This window comes from Alligator sinensis, unplaced genomic scaffold (genome assembly GCF_000455745.1).
Source record: "Alligator sinensis unplaced genomic scaffold, ASM45574v1 scaffold626_1, whole genome shotgun sequence".
Lineage (NCBI taxonomy): Eukaryota > Metazoa > Chordata > Crocodylia > Alligatoridae > Alligator > Alligator sinensis.
Genome location: NW_005842548.1, coordinates 925,099 through 943,841, shown reverse-complemented (window position 1 = coordinate 943,841; position 18,743 = coordinate 925,099). Strand labels below are relative to the sequence as shown.

The 18,743-nt window shown below is 47.4% G+C and overlaps 1 protein-coding gene across 1 annotated transcript in view; it reads left to right on the top strand.

The window, feature by feature from the left end:
* LOC102368224 (wiskott-Aldrich syndrome protein family member 3-like) overlaps positions 1–18,351 on the top strand; it is a 20,810-nt gene extending 2,459 nt beyond the window's left edge. The window contains exons 2-8 of the mRNA XM_025213805.1: positions 2,961–3,095; positions 7,780–7,933; positions 9,661–9,778; positions 11,235–11,410; positions 12,307–12,570; positions 15,573–15,964; positions 16,758–18,351. Coding sequence (XP_025069590.1) covers positions 2,961–3,095; positions 7,780–7,933; positions 9,661–9,778; positions 11,235–11,410; positions 12,307–12,570; positions 15,573–15,964; positions 16,758–16,915 — 1,397 coding nt within the window. The 3' untranslated portion in view covers positions 16,916–18,351. The remainder of the gene's footprint in view (positions 1–2,960; positions 3,096–7,779; positions 7,934–9,660; positions 9,779–11,234; positions 11,411–12,306; positions 12,571–15,572; positions 15,965–16,757) is intronic.
* Positions 18,352–18,743: the final 392 nt, after the last annotated feature.

Here is an 18,743-nt window from a genome sequence, read left to right as displayed (position 1 = left end):
GAAATGCACTTCTCTGTGGAGTGTCCAGTACCACAGAATAGCTGAGTGTAGTCATTTCATGGGCACATAGAGCCTACTGCGAATAGAAACGTTGCCAGGATTAATTTTTTTTCTACTATTAAAACTTAAATCATGGGATCTACACCAAGTAGGAAGGGCCCCTTTTTTATCTACAAGGCAGGACTTGAAAATATCGACTGAAGCACTAGGTGTATTTTTGCTTCAGTAATGACTGTAAATGAATAATGCATTGTTTTATCTAAGAGTAACTTACATGATTACCATTTTCTCACTGTTCAGATTTATAATATTTTTTCACAGCTATTCTGATTATGTCTGGTCCAGTAGTGCCAGAAGCCACAGCCAAGATCAGGACTCTGATGTGCCAGACACTGTACATAGAAGTACCAAGAGTCAGTCTGTGCCCCAGAAAGCTTAGACTTTCTAAATATATAAGAAAGTAAAAAATGGGTGAAGAGAGATCTAGAGAGATGTGGTGACCTGCTCAGGATTTCCTGGAGCTGGGAATAAAATCTAGGTCTCTGGACTTCCAGTCTAATGACCTGAATGCTAGATCTTGCTGCCTTCCTGTAGAGCCCATTACAAGACACTAAACAATTTAGGGGATTAGTGATGGACAACTGGAACCAATTATTTCCAGAATCACAATGTGAATTTGGCCCAGATGGGCACTCATATTGTTATTCTATGGTAGTTAATCACTACTACCCTCTGCAAAATTAATTTTGAGGGGACTTTCCAGTTCTTGGTGGGGATCTAGCTTCTTCAAGGCACTAACTCCTCCCACATCCTCAACCCCTTTAAATTCAGCACAGAGGCTAAGGAGAAAATAGGATGTGGACAATGAACTTGCCTCTCATCTACTTTCTCTGGGGCAAGCCTACACTGTGGCTACCCAGGCTTATTTTACATGTAATTACTCCATATACAGAAGCCTGAGTACTCCTGGGCTCTCAACCTCATTTCTTTCATTAGCATTAAATTCACTTGTATATAAAAAAATGCAATGCATGTTTTCTGAGCCTTTCAGAGCCCAACAGTTGATAGTAATGAACCACATGTGGGGGAATGTGGTGGGAAGCCAACACAGTATGTTCCTTAGCTACATGGTCTTTTTGTTACAGTGTTTTATTGTGAGATTAGTGTATTGTAGCTGCTCTAGGCAAAGACATGTGACCAGCAAAGCATCCAGTTCTCTCTGCAAATATGAACTGGCATTACACACACACACACACACACACACACACACACACACAGCTCATCAGAAAGAATGGAAATGAAAAATAATCCCAAAGCTACATTAAGCTTGGTTGAATTGATTGTATCAGACAGAAAGCAGCAGAGCATAGGATCTGCTGTTAATAAACAATGTCCATTTACATTTTAAGTTCCTTGATGTAAAACCACAAGGGGTTTTTGCTCCTTGAAATTGAAGCAAACAGCTCATAACTGTCATTTTAAAGGCACTGTGTTTAAAGTTGAAGAAAAAAGTGAGGGGGAGATCTAATTAAGTGTATCGTGCTCAATATGATTCTCACCTGCAGGTGTCAGTAGTGCTCTGAAAAGCATTATGTGAGTGACTCAGACCTTTCCCACAGTAAAAGATGAACATAGACATGTGATGAACTGTGAAATAAGATAAGCAGCCTTAATTTAGGGTCTTTCAGCCTAAATGTGTAGTGGGCATTTTCCTCTATGCAGGTGACTCAAGCTTAGCGTAATTTTTTTGTATGTTCAAGGCTGAATTCTTTCAGGGCACTTGAATTGAGATGGATGATATTACAGAGAACAATACAGCTCTCAGCAGCACAAGAGATCCCTAGCAAAGCAATTAAACTGAACACACGCACACACACACACGCACGCACGCGCGCACACATGCACACACACAAGCACGCGCGCACACAGGCACAGATCAACACTTGGATTGGCTACACCAGTTCAATTTATATCCCCCCTGTTGGACACAGGCAATGTTGTTCAGTGGGACTGGGACTACACATGCCTTGGTTTTATTCTTATTCCTAGCTCTCCCACTGATCTGCTGTGACCTTGGTCAATCACATCCTGTGCCACTTCCTTCTTGTTTTGGCCATGGCCACCTGATTCACTCTGGGTTGTACACAACAACTTGCTGTTGATTTTGATTATAATGCAACCAGTTCATGGGCACACAGGATGGGTTGGTTTTGGTGGCAGTCATTCTGGCCCCTGAGAGCTTCATGGCAATATTAGACAAGAGAATCAGGTTCTTTGGGCTTTAAAAGAAGAGTTCTCCTTCGAGCCCAATGAGAACATGTCATTAGCAGGCAGCAGTACTCAGCATAAGGCACATATTTTGCTTCTGTTCAGGAGAGGGTACTGGTATCCACACATGCACATACCTACACCCACACACCAGTCAGCTTATAAAAAAGAAACACTCCCTGTACACTCTATGTAACTTATACAAGTTATATATGAAAATGACAGGGGCAATGTTGAGTAAATAAGAGGAAATCTTTTCCATTGCACATATTCCCCTCTTTCATTAGCACTTGCTTTGGCCATTGAAAGAGAACACTTTGGGGCACACTCAAAATACAGAAGGATTCTTGCAAGCAGGAAGACCATGTAATGGCTGAGTGTCTTCATTCCCTCTGTTCAATGTCTCCCAGGTTCTCGGCAGGGATGCACCGCACATACCGACAGGAATGCACCGCACATACCGAGGGGTAGTGTAATGCAAATTGGAGGCTCTTGGGAAAGAATGGCAGGGGATGCAGACAGTATCGTAGGAAACAAATGGGAAGGCCAGGCTTGTATTGGGCTAAGCTTGTCTTCTGCCTAGATGTTCATGTAGGAAAGTCCTTACATTTATCTCTGTTTTCCTTTACAACTAAATCAGTTAGTTCTCTGTTGAGCTATGTGGACACCCCCATTCTCTTTTGTTTTCTAAGGCAGACATGCTGAAGACATATTTGGAGAACTGTTCAATGAAGCCAATAGTTTCTACATGCGGATGAACTCCCTGCAGGAGAGGGTGGATCTGCTGGTGATCAAGGTCACTCAGTTGGACTCCACTGTGGAGGAAGGTAAGATGGAGCTGGTCAGTAGGAGCTGCCTCTGTTCATCTCTTCTAGTGTGGCTGTGGGATCTAGTAGTTAGTAGAAATTTCAAACTTGGCCCTGTCCTTCCTCTCTATTTCTGTTAGGAGAGCAGCTCATGGAGAGTCAATCCAAAGAAAGAGAGGTTATTAAACTCTTGCCTTAGTGGCTGTTTAAACAGAAATGTATTCTTATTGCTGCTAAGGCTGTGATGGCCACAGCCAAATAAGTTTATAGCTGGGGAGGCAATAAGTAAGGAAGTTCATCATTTCAACACCGAACAAAACATGCCGTTCTGTAAGGAACACAGTGTGTGTGTGGAAATTTTAAAAGGGCATTTTAAGAGCAAAATATACAGACCTGACTCCTGATTCTACTCCGGACATGTGAAGGAGCTAGATGAAAGCACAGGAGAAAGGTGTTCTCTGGCACGTATTCGGCCACCAACATGGAGGCAGTTAGGAACAGCCATTGAATTCCCCTAGTCCAGGGGTTTTCAACCTTTTTTAACAAGTGTACCTCTTTGGTCTCAAAGTTTCAGCTCATGTAGCCCTTTATATTTTTTATTGTTTTTAAAAGGTGGGGGGCAGATTGAGGCCCCGTGGTGAGGGAGGAAGTGGGGCTGGGGCAGGCGCTGCATAGGCAAAGGGAGAAAAAATGTTTTGGGTGACACCCACCCCCCAGCAGGTAAGTTTGTGGGGGAAGGAGCAGGGGGAGGGGAAAGAGCCGTGGGCAGCAGGAGGGGAGAGGGGGGGCAGATTGAGACCTCCACAGTGAGGGAGGGAGCAGGGCACAGGCAGGAGTGGGGCCCTGGCTGGGCTGGGTGATGGGACAAGTGGACACCTGGGGGTGTTTCACTCACCCTAGCCCCTGGAGCCCTGCTCACCCCAGCCCCTCCTCCTGCCCTGCTCCCTCCCTCACCACAGGGGCCTCAGTCTGCCCCTCCCCATACGGTGGTGAGGGAGGGAGTGGGACTGGAGCTCAAGACCCCCACAGTGCAGGAGGGAGTGGGGCAGGGGCAAATCATTCACCCCTACCCCTGCCCCACTCCCTCCTGCACTGTGGGGGTTGTCCCACAACCTGGACTGGTCGGGGCCCCATTCACCGGGAATGGTGCCCCAGACAGGCCAGGTCATGGGACAGTCGGGGCCCAGGGCACAGTGTGGGAGCCTGGCAAGGGGGCACATGCCCCACCTGGGCTCCCCTGCGGTGCACACAGTGGTGAGAGCCACCCACCCGCATCCCTGGACGAGCTGGCAGTGGCACTGGGAGCGGGGCTATGGGAGGGTCTGCAACCACCCCAAAATTCGCCGTAGCCCCCCAACCTCCTCCTAGTGCAGCCCAGCCCAACACCCCCACCAGGAACACCCCAGCACTGCCCTGGCCCTAGCCTGCAGCGGCCCACAGCCTGCCCTGCACTGCGTGCTGATCCAGGGGCACATGCTCCCCATGCCCTCCTGGGGGCATGCAGAGCAGCAGTGCTGGGAGAGGAGGGTGAACGGGAGTGGGCTCGCACTTGGCTGCCACTGCCCTGCTTGGCCGCATGCCATGCCGCTTTCTCCTGGCTGGTTGCGGCTCCAAGGGTTGCTGACGGGCCTCGTGCCCGACCAATCGCGTGCAGCTAGGGGTGGGCACAAAACATGCTCCCCCTCCCTGCCCAACCCTCCCCCCCCACCATTCAGACCCTCACAGCTCTGCTGCAGGGGGTAGTGGCCAATCAGGACAGTGAGCTGAGGTGGGGGGCAGAGAGGTGCCGTGGTGTGCTGCGTGGGGCCGGCGGCACCCGCTGCATCCCTGCCCCGGATAAGAGGCGAACGCACCGGGGCACGGTCCATCCCTGCCCGCCTGTCTGTCCTTGTGCACCCTGTACAACATTTCTAAGTACCCCTGGGGGTACACGTATCCCTGGTTGACAACCCCGGCCCTAGTCCACCTAGCCCAGCATCCTGTTACCAGCAGTAGAGGAAGGTGCAAAAGTTCCTGTGCAAATCAGTTATGCGGTAATTAGCTGACAGGGAAAATCTCTCTCCACCCGCTCCTCCCATCTTCTTAGTTAAAAGTTGTCCCTAAAGCTTTTATATCCTTTCCAAAACTCTGTTGTTTTAAGCCCTTGCTCTTTTAACCCTGAGTAATATAAGTCACATCCACAGGAGCTATTCTTAGCTGATGGAACAGCCTCTTGGGGCTATTGTAGCCAAGCAGAAATTAGAACAACCCTGAGAATAAGAGGTTGATTGCAAAAGTGATCAAGATCATGGCAGGGTGGAGCGGGGAAAGGAGGTGGTATATTCTCTAGCCTGCTGAAATTACTTGGGTGCAAAGAATAACTCCCAAGCATTTTTCTGCCTGAGCTGCAGAAAACAATAACTCAAGACTAACACCACATCCTAAATGGTGAATGCTGAATTCAGCTTGCTAGAAGCCATTCATATGGCCTGTGTTTTTCTCTTTGTTGTGTGTTATTTAAGCTGATCTTTTCTGTGCTGTACTGCTTCAGAGGCAGCACCTTGGGATGTCACAGTTGCTATGGTTATTTATTTCACTAAATTCCTGAAATGCAGGTAACTTGTCAGCACTCCTCACAGGTCCTGTCTCTTAGCTGAGAGTGCAGAGAGTCACTTTTCACTTGGGATCACAGAAAATACTCACCTGGACAAGGAGAACTGGACAGTCTGTCAGTACCTCTGAATGATAACTGAAGAGAAGATCAAAACAGTCCTTTCAGGCTACATCTCCACCTCCTGTGGCCCTAGTGGTTGCTTTTGTAGCCTCCCTTGCTGAATATGTGATGAGAAAATACTGCAGGCAAACGTGTGAACAGTTGTCTTGTTTAGGAGTAGAGAGAACACATGCAGTGGCTTGGTCAGCTTGTTGCATAAGATTGATGTGGGAGAAAAGCATAGGATGGGGTGAGCTGAAAACCTCTTATGGATAAATCGGGGAGATGGACACACAGTTATAGTAGACCACACTTCAAACGTCCTTATGGAGGTGAGAGATGTGAGGACCCTGTGCTGTGGAAGAAACAGGCAAGTCACTGCCAAGTGGGTCACACGTAGGGCACTGTAATACCTAGAGTGCTCTCATGTTGGAATGTGGGGGTAAAACTTGTACATGTGACCCCACTGCTGTCTCCCACAAGTCTCCTCCCTGTGACTTACAGAGCAAAATCACTCTGTTTACACTCAGTCACCAGGAGGGGCATTTTCTAAGTTCCACTGCTGTGTGCAAAGAGGACTTACCTAGGAGCTGGGAGCTGCCTCTGTACATGGCGTGTGCGGTTAAGGGAGTACAGCACACTGCTGCAGAGGGGTACAGTCTGTCTTTCCTTGGCCATTTAGCCTTTGTAATGTGCAGTGGGTCCAGACAGCTTATGCTAACAGGGAATTTCTTTTTGTGTTTGCCTGAAGCAATTCTATAGCTCTCACTGGACACATCTACACGAGGCATTTATTTGCAGAGTTGATTAATTAGCTCCACAGTAAAACATCACTGTCTATGCATGTGGTGCTATTAGAATGGAGTAAACTGATTAACTCCACCACAGGATAGTACTGCCAGACACAAGTACTGGTTTATGGCAGTGTAAGGGTAGACACAGATGGGACTGGCTAGGGCACATGGGTGCTACAGTGCAAGGCTGCTTACTGGCTAGCCCTGCACTGGAGCTCCTCATGCCCTAGCCAGCCCCTCCACAGCCTGCTGAGCCAGGTCGGAGCAGCCCCAGGCTGGCCCCCAGGGTCTCCTGCCGGCTGGGGCTGTGCAGCCTTGGCTTAACATGCTGCGGTCCTGGGTGCATGTGTAAACACTGTGCTTAGGAGCACTAAACTCTGGTGTGAACTGTGCCAGAGTTTATTCAGCCACATTAATTTCATGTGCCTACTGTGACCCAAGACTCAAGGATTAAGACGTCCACTTCCCTTCAAAAGAAGGAAGACAGTGAGACCTCCTAGCAGGGCTGTCACCATATGTGACTATGCATGAGCTCTGATCTGTTCCCTTTGCTTATCCCACTGCTATTTTCCACTCGGTGGGAGCTCCCTCAGCACAACTTACAGGCGAGTTGGCATGTCAGCCTGGCAGAGACAAAGCTTTTGATGGCTCAAGCTGCTGTGCTGGAAGCTTGATTCCCTCTCCCTACCCTATAGTTCTGCCTTTTGTGCCTACACACAGGAGAGGCAGAGGCAAAGGTTGATGAGAAAGGGTGAAAGAGACTGTGAGCAAGTGTGGGGGATTTCAGGAATTCTTCCCAAGGGCTTGGTTTTCAGAGTGAAGCAGTAGAGAGGTAGAAATGGTGGTGCTCTGGGCACCATTAGCATCCAGTGAGCTGGTGTGTTTTTCTGTGCACATACATGAGCTAATACCATTAAATCTGGTTAACATTTTGAATGGATTTGATTTAAGATAGGTGTGTAACTCAAGTGCTGGGCACAGGCCGAGAACATCAGCTGGGCAATGTAGGTGCTGAGCACAGACCACAGAGCAGTGCCCAAATGCCAAAGGTTGAGTGTAAAGGATAGGATGCATTGCAATGGCTGGGTGCCAGGAGCAAAGGCCAGCCTCAGAGCATGGATACTGAGCAAATGGTGTAAGCTTCATGGTGAGAACACAAAGGGCAGTAGTCCCTAACTCTGTTCCTTGGTTCCTTAAAGTTTCCTTCTTGTACTTACAGTTTCGCTGCAGGACATCAACATGCGGAAGGCATTCAAGAGCTCGACTGTGCAGAACCAGCAGGTGGTCTCTCGGAACTCCATCCCCAACCCAGTGATGGAAATGTACCAGCGCTGTGACAAGCCTCCACCACTGAATATCCTCACCCCATACAGGTACAGCATGGGCCCAAGCAAGGCTCTTCATGTACACTATGACTCTAGCTCATGCGACAAGCTGTTCAGTGTAGACCAGACAATTGCCATCCTCCTTTGGAAGAGGTTCTCCTTTAAAATGTGAAGGACCCAGGTTTGTTTTGCCTCATACTGGTTATACCCGAGTATTACTTCATTGCCTTCACTGGTGTTTATTTTGATTTACACCAGCATAAGCAAGATCAGAACCAAGCTGGATACTCTATTCCTGCCATAGGTGACATGTAGGAGGGAATGGGGGGGAGCATGTGCCCCCCCGAGATTGGCTGCTGCCAAAGCTGCCACCAGCTTCTGCACGCAGTTACCGCTTGCTACCCCCTCCCCCCCGGCTCACCGCCACTGACACCACCGCTGGCGTCTGCGGGTGGTCCCCGTTCGCTGCTGCCAACACCACTGCTGGTGTCTGTGGGTGGTTCCTACTTGCCACTCACCAACCCCTCCCCCCCCCACTCACACCACCAACACCACCGCCAGCATCTGTCCCCACTCACCACCAATGCTGGGGCAGTCCCCACTTACCACCAATGCTGCCACCTAGTGGTGCCCGTGCAGTCTTGGGAGCCACCAGTTGTTCATGATTCCTGCTACTCTACTGGGTTTCTTCTGGCGACAGCCCACTGGTGATCTTGTTCTGAGCCACTGTGATTGAGAAACCCTGAGGTCACAGTCACCAGTGAGAGTTATTGGGTGATTACAAGTAAATATCAATTTGCTGTTTGGTGGGTGCACAAGAAATGATGCCCTCTGTGGTGCCTAAGTCCACTGAGGCACCTAACAGATGAAACAGGACAGGGGTGGGCAAAATGGTGGATCTGACTGGTGGCCAGACTCTATTTCTCAGCAGCCCCTGCCTGTGTCATTGCAGCCAGTTTCCAAGGAGACCCCAGCAGTGGTGGGGTCATGACAGTGCGGGGCCAGGATTTCCAAGGAGACCAGCCTCAGCAATGCTGGCAGGGCTCACAGCTGGGTGGGGAGCTGCTCCAGGGCCAGGTCTGGGACTTGCAGTGGTGACGGTGTGCAGCATGTGGGCAGCAGATCTCAGTTCTGCCCCAGCTCCGGACCATGCTGTCACTGCTGCAATATCCCAGCCATGAAGCAGCTTCCTTGTTCCCAATCCACCCTGCAGGCCAGACTTTGCCTGCCCCTAGAATAGGGTTCGGCCTCACAAGTTTGCTTAATACAAATAATAGTCTGTACTTACAGAATGTGCTTTATCCAGTGGTAGACATGAGATAGCATCATTGATCTAAGTTAGAGCAGAAACCCTAAACTTCCCTTGTGTCCCTGGGGAGCAGCAGTAATATCTGAGGCCTTCTCCAAAAAGCTAAAGGGTTTCCTCTTGGCGTCTTCATCAGCCTGTGTATCAGCCATGCCTTAATAAACTACTGACTTTAAAGCCTACAGATTTGTGACTGCATCCCATAAGCAAAATCTTCATTGTAGTGGAAGGGGATTGAAGGAAGAAGTGAGTGGGGAGGAGGAAGGTGAAGGGGATAGGAAGAGAGAAGGGAATAGCAAGCTTCAGGCCAATGCAGAGGGGTCTTGTCTCCATTCACTCATACCCATTGGGGTTATTTTCCCAAGCGCTGAGCACATTCATGTATCATTAGTTATACCATTAAATTAGTAAGAATGTTTGATCCCATTGCTAAGAAATTCCTCTCTCTCTCTCTCTCTCATAATTTCAGAGATGACAAGAAGGACGGCCTCAAATTCTACACTGACCCTTCATATTTCTTCAACTTATGGAAGGAGAAGATGCTGCAGGCAACTGAAGATAAGAGAAAGGAGAAACGCAGGCAAAAGGTAAAGGCAACAGAGAAAGCTCCCAGTCAGGCTGTGATGAGTTCTGGGATCAAGTCTGGAATTAGTTCAGATTCTGACACTATGTGGTTCTAGTTTCTTTCTCCATCTCCTTTCTGTCTCTGGTGCAGGGACAGTATCTCTTTCTGTCATTTGCAAGGTGCCTCTTACCTTTTATCTTCTCCAGTCATAATCTCATGTTTTGACAGTGCTGCTTAGAAAGGGGACTGTTGTGGGGGAGACATATTATTGTCTCAACCAGTGCTTGCATTTGTGGCTTCTGTGGCATTCACAGCCCCAGCCAGACCAAGAGGCTTGGGGCTTTCATATCCCTTTCTATGTGCTAGTCAGCAACTGCAAGGCTTTTACATTCAGGAAACATATAGGTCTCCTACTCCCTAGACTGTAATACATGAACCTCATGAGAGCATTTGTGATGATGCGCCTCTTTGGTGATTTATATCACGCTGTGATCTCAGTCTAACTTTTTATGGTTTAAAAATCATTCAACCTTAGTTGAAGCCTGCTGAATGCTTTGCTTCTCTTTAGTTGGCCCCTGAGAGCAGAGACACAAAGGAAATCAGGGTTTCAGCTGTAGTGAACAGATCCCTTTCCACTTACACCATTGCCCTTATGATGTGGACAAGTACTCTGCACAGTAAGAGAATAGGTATAAAGCCTGTTTCTCTACTTCACCACTCCTCTCTCACAACTGGATGTTGCTGCCTCCTCTCTTATCCCATTTGTTTTGGTTAATGGCAGATACAAAAGCACTCTAAGGTACAAAAGCACTCTAAGTAGGGCTGGATTAATTAAGTCTAAAGGCTTGGCTAGTTCAAGTAGTAAAGGTTTACTCATAAGAGTTTCTTATCCACCCTAAAGCTGTTATCTGCAGCAAGCCTGAGTAGACCTGAATTTCTAGGTTCAGTTTTCTGGCTTGTCAGTACTGTGGTTCAGGCTTCCAAATCTGTGGGTAGGTTGGACCTGTTATCCCACAGAAGACCTCTAGGATTTATGAGAACCAAAATTCTCACAAGTGGTGGTACCAGTAGATTACACATATGCTATACTAGATATTGCTCACAGTTTTCCTTTCAACTATATGTGCACTGGGCTGGTCCAAGCTCAGCCTTGTGACTGAGTGATTGGCATCTAGGTCAGATCAGCTTTGGATGGGCTGGGACATGGATACATGAATAGACAGCAGGACTTGTGGATCAGGAAAGGATCAGGAACTTAGAAAGAATAGCAAAAGCTACTAAAGGACTACCTCATGGTGATGGGGAACCATGATCTAGAACAACGTGAATTTCAGCATTGTTCGATATCGTCGTTACCCTCATCCACATAGTCTAAACTCCTTGTGTGTCATCCAGCTCAGACATACACAGCACTATATACAGCTGTTAGGCAATCACCCTACAGACCTGTTAAAAGAAAGGTGTTTATTTGCTTCTAGGAGCAGCGGTTAGTAGAAGATTCCACTCGGGAGGTCAAGAAAGTGAGAAAAGCCCGTAACCGGCGACTGGAGTGGAACATGATGGCATATGATAAAGAATTCCGACCCGATAACAGGTTCTCACCATCCCCATATCACATGGCCTCATCGGAAGGATCACTGTCCCCAGATAATAGGCAGGTTTTATGTATTACACATTTAGCCCATTGTTTTTTATTTTGCTTTTCTTCACTTTTTCTTTTCCTTTTCAGTTTTCTGGGTATATTGATTGCTCATGACAGTGAAGGACTCTTAGTGCTGGCTAGGAAGCAGGTTTAGGGAAGGCAGGCATTGTGCCAACAACGCCCCCAGCCCACTGCACCTCTACCCTAATGTGCACTGCCACCTGCTGGTTTGGACCTGAGCCTGACAAATCATGTCTCATGTAACATGGGTTTTGTGACCTCCTTGTGGACAGGCAATAATATGAGACATTTCCATTTGGGACCTAAACTAAATCTGCAGAGGTGTCAGGCTGGTTCATTACCCTGCAGAACTCTTATTGTCTCCCTACTCTGCTTGTACTGCCCCAATACTGCCTTGTATGTTTGTACAGCAAAAGCTCTGTTATCTGGCATCCCCCAGGAATGGGGAATGCTGGTTAATCAAATATGCCGGTTAAAAACTCAAATGTGCACTGTCTGGTGTACTCCCTGGTGTCAGTGTGCCAGGGGACAGGGAGGGGGCCCCTGCACAGGCTGCTTTGCCCTGCACAGGCTGCTGTGCTCCTGGCCGTGGGCTGAAGAAGTGAAGGAGAAGAACTCGGCTCATAGCCGAAAGCAGAAGTGGGACTTCCAGTTTCGCTTTTACCGTGTCCTTCAGATGCCGGTTAGTGGAGCTTTCCGGTTGATAAAGTGCTGGATAACACAGCTTTTGCTGTACTTTGTGGCAACACCTCCCATCTCCCTGTGTTGATGCCTTGAGCCCAAATGCCAATAGGTTCCATCATAATCCCCTTGACCTCTCCCAACTTCACTTTCCATTCCTGCCCTCCATCCAGGAATACAACCTTTGATATTTTTGTGTGCAACAGATCTTATGCATCAGATGCAGCTGATCACTCATACCCTGCCAGCCCTAACCACCCTGCACAACAGATACTAGCTCCAGCATCGCATCTGTCAACAGACAACAAAGAGGTCATTCTAGTGGCCAACCAGGCCCAGGAACATGTATACAGACCTTCAGCAGCGGGAAGTCGACAGAACAGTCTCAACCGTGTCCAGCAGCCCCATGTGCCACAACCTCCAGAGACTATACTGAATGGACCAAGACCTCAGATAGTCAAAGAGTATGGGTATGGAATTCAACTTTCTTTCCTTCATTATGAGACCTGTTTTTCCCCTTTTAAAATGAGTGTAGTGCTTTGAAAAGGTGACATCAATTGCTCTGGAAAGGGAGGCCCTCTATTTATGACAAGCATAAGCTAGGCAGCAATTGTCACATAGGCTAGCCCTCTGGCAGTCCCCTCAGCCTTCTTGAGGGGAGACACAGTAATTCAGCCTCCAGTGCCCATTCATTCCTTCAGCCCTCTTGTCAGGAGGTTGAAGAACACCAGTTATGGCTGTCTGTGAGGGTGGTTTATGTGAAGTCAACACATGTCTAAAAAGAACAGTACTGGAAAAACTACCATCTCCTTTCACCACAGTGCTCAGTTAATGAGAATTTTGGCCTGGTTCAAGACTGGTCTGAAATCTGATTAGTAGTCCACAACTGAGACGTTCTCTGCATTATTCCCAGTCCCCTGACCCATCCAGCCCTCTCCCAGCAGTTAGCATCATCCAAATAGAGGATAGCCTTTATCATTACCCAAACAGAAACTGATGCTAAAACAGTCATGCACAGGTTCAAGTTCCAATCTCAGTCACTTCTCTGTACTATTGTTGTAACAAGGGCCTGCTCCAGGGGCAGCCATGAAGCCCCCTGGTGGCTGCTTAGCCTCTGTTCCACCTTGTTCTTGAGGCCACCTCCCCTTTTGCTCATCTGCCATGCCTTAATGTGAATATATATTTAGAAACGAGCCCAGGGATCCCTGAGCAAGAGCTCATCCATTCACAAGCTATGGTCTAATTGCTCATCCCTTAAGGGCTAATTTTGTGGCCCCATCATCTCCCCTTCCAGGCATGCCCAAGCCTTGCATATATTACCAATCAATCAATTCAGTGGCTTCTCTAGCCCTGTCTCTGCCTCCCTCTGGATGCTGGGCGCTCTCTAGCCCCATCTCTGCCCCTGTCTGCACATTGGGCTCTCTCTAGCAACATATCCGTTTCTCTCTATTCCCTACTTGCAGGCTTTGGCCTTGATTCCAGGCATGTTACCTGCTCAGCCCTGTTCCCAGACTCTGGCCCTGCTCCTAGGCCTGCTGGGCCCTCCCATCTCCCCCACTAGTCCTAACCCCCAAACCACGGGTGCTCTCCAGGCAAGTCCACACTATTGTACTTACCTGTCCTGCTCCTGGGCTCAAGGTATCCCTGGTGTAAGTTAGGGGCTCCTCTGGTGGCCTCCTGCTCAGGAGCAATTTCTCCCATGACCTCCAGGACCAGACTGCCTGCTGCAGCTCAGGCCCTGGGCTTATATATTCTCTAAACCTGCCCCCCTTCCATTCCTCTTCCCTTGAGTGCCACCTAAGCCCTGTCTGCAGACTTTCTCCTCTTAAAGTAACAGGAGCTCCCTATTACAACCATACAACTGAGTGCAAAGGTATGTTTGAGAGCAGAATTCAGATCAAGATGGTTGTTGTCCACTCGGAGATGGGAGCATGGCCTGAAAGCTGTTCAGAACCTTGGACAGCTTTCTATTAGCATTTGTGTAGGAGACACCTGGCCTGTTCTGCAAGCCTTTGTCTTCCTGTTTCTCTGTGCACTTCAGCCTCCTATGGAAGATCTTACCCCAGAGGCAAAATATAGAGCAAAGCACAGGATTAAAAATAATTCATCATGTTCATTTGAAATATGACCATAGTCCTCCATTTGGACTTCAAGTACCATTGTGTGTATATCTGGCCAGTTTCCTCTTTAAGTAAAACTATTTCAGCCTTCAGAGCTCTATATGCAAAGTTTTCTGTACCAAATAAGTGGGATTATTTACATTGACACAGTGCTTCTCCTAGTCCAGCATCACTTTGGACATCGAGGAGGCTTGATGCCAGATGCTTTAGGGAAAAGTATAAACTCATCTGATCTTAAAAATTAATCTAATGGCACAATCCTATACAATGGGAAGGAAATGTATTCCTCCCTTGAGATGCCAAATAAACCCTGAAGTGTGAGGACTGGTGGCTGTTGTAACTCTCACCTTGCTGGTATAATGGCAAATGCTGTTTCTGGCAAGATGCAGTGAGATGACTTGCTTTTTGAATGAATGTATAGGGCCTCATTGCAACACTATTACCCAACCCTTTGAAACTCCACAGGCCAAAAGACATTTTTCAAATAACAGCTAGGTGATATTTTTTCTTTTTGGTGCAGCATTCAGAGTGTGAGGCTGTGAGCCCTTGTCACAGCAATTGCTTCTCAGGAACACGATGGATTCAGCCAGAACTCTGTGTTCCCTTGACTTTTTCTATGTTTAAATCATCAGACATTGAATGTGTTTCCAGCATAGCTTTTCAAAGGGGAATATGAAAATCAGGTGTCTCTTGACCAGAAGAAATGAAACCTTCCAAGAATATTGAATCTGCTTTGATTAGAGTCTCAGTTCCCATCAGGTTCTATTAGCTTCCATACTCTAGTTTGTATTATCCAATTTTTGCTTCTCTGTCTACTCTTCCTCTTCACTCCCCACATATATCCCACACACATTTTAAATACTCAATGAGTGACACACCAGTGCAAGATGCTTTTGTACTGCTTACACCTCCCTTTTCTGACCTATCTCCATGGCCTTGACACTTCCTTAGCAGTTACACTTGCTTGACCCAGGTCTGGATTTCGGCCCAGTATATCCACCTGCAAAGGCCACGTTCCGTGTAGTTTGTATGTGTGTGCGTCTTTCAGGACACAGATAAGATAAATAGATAAGAATCACTTTAAAGGCAGCCACCTCTGCAATAAACAGGGCAGCTGGTTCATAGCTGCACCAAGCAATAGTTTAGATCAGAAAGCAGAGACAAATGCCCATGTTGGCTGCAGCCCAAACTGAGTTGGGATCTGGCTGGGATGGTATTAAGGTAGGTGGCAGTGAGTGGAGTGTCCTTGGTTTTCTCTCTCCTCTGAAAGGTTATTGACGCATAGGATCTGTTTCAGTGAGAATGATTCCACTATTGCTATTGATTTGCTTTCTGTTCTTTAATTGTTGCAGCCAACAGCAGATGCCCATGGCAGAATACTTCGTGCCTCCTGCTCCTCCGCCCCCACCCCCTGTGATACCTTCTGCTCAGACTGCCTTCGACAGCCCCATCTCAGCACCCCCCACTCTGGCTACCAGTGCCACAGCTTCCATAGCTCACTCGTCCTATGCACCTTCCCCACCTCCGGCTCCGCCCTGCCCATATTCTGCTTCTCCTCCTCAGACTGGCCCCATGGGCCCCCCTGTTGCCCCTCCCCCTCCTCCACCTGGCCCCCCAACAGTCACTGCTTCACCAGCTCACTCAGCATCACCCCCCACCGTTACGGGTGAGCCTCGGAAACCTCAGATCCCTCTGATACCAATGAGCGATGCCAGGAGCGACCTGCTTGCTGCGATTCGTAGGGGTGAGTTACATCCCTGGACATCAGCACTGGCCTTACAGGAGTGAGTGTGAGTGGGGCAGCAAGTTCTGTTGAGACTGCAAGAGAAGTGCAGAAGAATGGGGGGCAACTGCAGAGAGAGACCTGCACTCCAGAGGCCTGGTCCAAAGCCCATTTAAGTCCAGGGAAGGTCCTCTACTGGACAGAGGTGAAGCAGATTTTGTTGGTGACAGGGCTGGTTAAGAAAAACAAAATCCAATACATGGCTTCAAATGTGATAGAGGAATTATTTAGGGTAGCAGGAGTAGGAGACAGAGCGTGAAAAAGAGCAAAAAGACTATTTAATTTGTATTTCAGAAAAAAAAAAAATACTCCTCACATTGAAGTGTTTAGCCTTTCAGAATAACTGGTAGAAGTCCCATCACATGGGGTACCTGACATTGGACCCTATAGAGAACTTGAAAATATCTAGTAAGGATCAAATTTACATTAGCTACCTTGAGGATCCTAGTGGATAGTATGGGCACACATACTCTAATAGGTCTTTTCCACCTCCACTTTCTACAGAGCCACAGGCTGAATAATAGTAATGGAGACAGGCAGTGGCTTTGGAGTCCTGGTAGTGCCTTGGTGTGTGTTTGTGTGTGCATGTGCTATGAGGTGTCCTTCACTGAAGGCACTGTGTTTTCATCTCTGGAGATCTCTGGTTCAATCTACTGTTTCAGCCAATATGACAGCCATCAAGCACACTCATAGGTCAACTGGTAGCAAGCTGGTCTTGCTGACCTTAATGGTTTTTGATCTTTCTTTAATGCAGGAATTCAACTCCGAAAAGTCCAGGAACAGTGGGAGCAGGAGGCAAAGAAGGAACCAGTTGGCAATGATGTGGCTACCATCCTCTCCCGCAGGATCGCGGTGGAGTACAGTGAATCTGACGATGACTCAGAATTGGACGATAACGAGTGGTCAGATTGAGAAAGCTGGAATGCAGTGTTGGACTGTCTCTCTCCCACTTCCTATGTGCCACTTTTCTGCAAGCAGGTGTGTATTAGTGGGCTTCCCCAAAAGTAAATACTGAAAGCCATCAGCAGTTATGGTAGTGTGACTTGCTTTTATGCTCTGTTGCATTGTTTAAAGAAATTACAGTATCATCACCATTGGTGAGTGCATTGGGGGAATGCACTTTAGAAGCAGGATAACCAAAATTTGCCCATAATAGCACCAGGAGTAAACACAATACTTCAGTCTTTAATAATGCTGAAAAACACCACCGGGCCAGGATCAATGGAGTTACTCTAGATTTATACAGGTGTGACAGAGATCAGAAGCTAGCCCCAGATGTGCATTTTTAGAGAAGAAATTGCACAGGCAGCACTGCTTATTCAGCTAGATGTTAATTGTGTAATGAAAAACTCCTGGAAAAGAATCACGTTCCCTTAGAAAACCCAACCACATGGTTATAGATGTCTAGAGACCACTGTTCACTTGTTTGTGTTTTGCTCAGAGCTTTGAAATTCTGGGACTATGGGCCTCATGACCAGGGACAATCTGTGTTCATTGCTCTGCCAATTACTGACAAGAAGTGTTTGTTTTTGTCATTCACTTTGCTTTGCAACAGTCACAAAGGAGAGTTCAGTGCCATATCCCACTGTCACTTTTAAAAGCACTTCATGAGTAGGCTGAGATGTTTATGGTGTGCTTAAATTTCCATCTTGACACTCAGGTTCCCTGGAGAAAAGTGTGAAGGGGAAGTTCAGGATAAACCATAGAACCAGCTGTCCTTTTGCAGCCAATAAAGAAACAACACTCTTGTTACTGCTTTGAATGGTGTAAGGCATATTGCAGGTGCAAAAGAGTGAGCAATTTAATTTAAGCTGTCTAGAGAAGATTCTGATGGCCCTGAAATGAATGGCTATTTGAACTGTTTTAATTTGCTATTTGCAATGAAACTCACTGAGCAAACTGGTGCTCTTAAGCCACCTGTTTGAAATACACAGTGAGCAATAGTTGTCCTTTTGGGTTGATTTTGTTTTTCACTCTCTAGCACTAGAGGATATGCCTGCATGATGTGAGGTTAACTCAGGCTTACTACAGAAGGAAAGGGTTAATGAGGGCCCAGTTCTTCCACTCCAGTGATGGAGTACAGCTAACCTCATGATAACAAGTAAAACTTGGCAAAATAGGGTCCTGGGTTATAAAGCTGAAAATAGCACCTTGGTTTAATTAAAATAGAAAGCAGCTTATTGAAGTATTTGCGTGCAGATATTAAGGGAGAAGACACTGGAAGCCAACAGGATCCTGCATGAAATACTGAAAATTGCAGCCAGTCACAACTCTAGGAGAATGTGAAATGCATTCTGCTGCATAGAAAACAAGCTAGTGGCAATCTAGATTCTGATTGCAGTATGTGGCCATATAAGGCCCATGTACTGTAGGGGACCTAAGCTCATCAGTGAGAACTCCATTCTCACTTCCCTTGACTGCAGTCCCATCTCCCATCTGACTTTAGAGTCCTGGATGGTAGAGGAAGTTGAACTCTCTTTCTGATGGGAATCTTGCACTTGGGTCCACCTCCTGGCTTTTAGTCCATGACAAATGGAGGATACAGACAGGTAAGAGTCAGCCGCAGTGTTAGTGCTCCATTCTCTGGAGGTAGAGAGACTAGGTGAGAGATGGAGAGGGTGTGGTTGGAGTCCACAAGTGTCATTGCACACAGAGCACCATTTAGCTAGTGCAAAAACTCACCCTCAGTAACTTGGTAATGTTAGTGCTGAGCTGTACTCCAGGTATTCAGCTGTTTTCC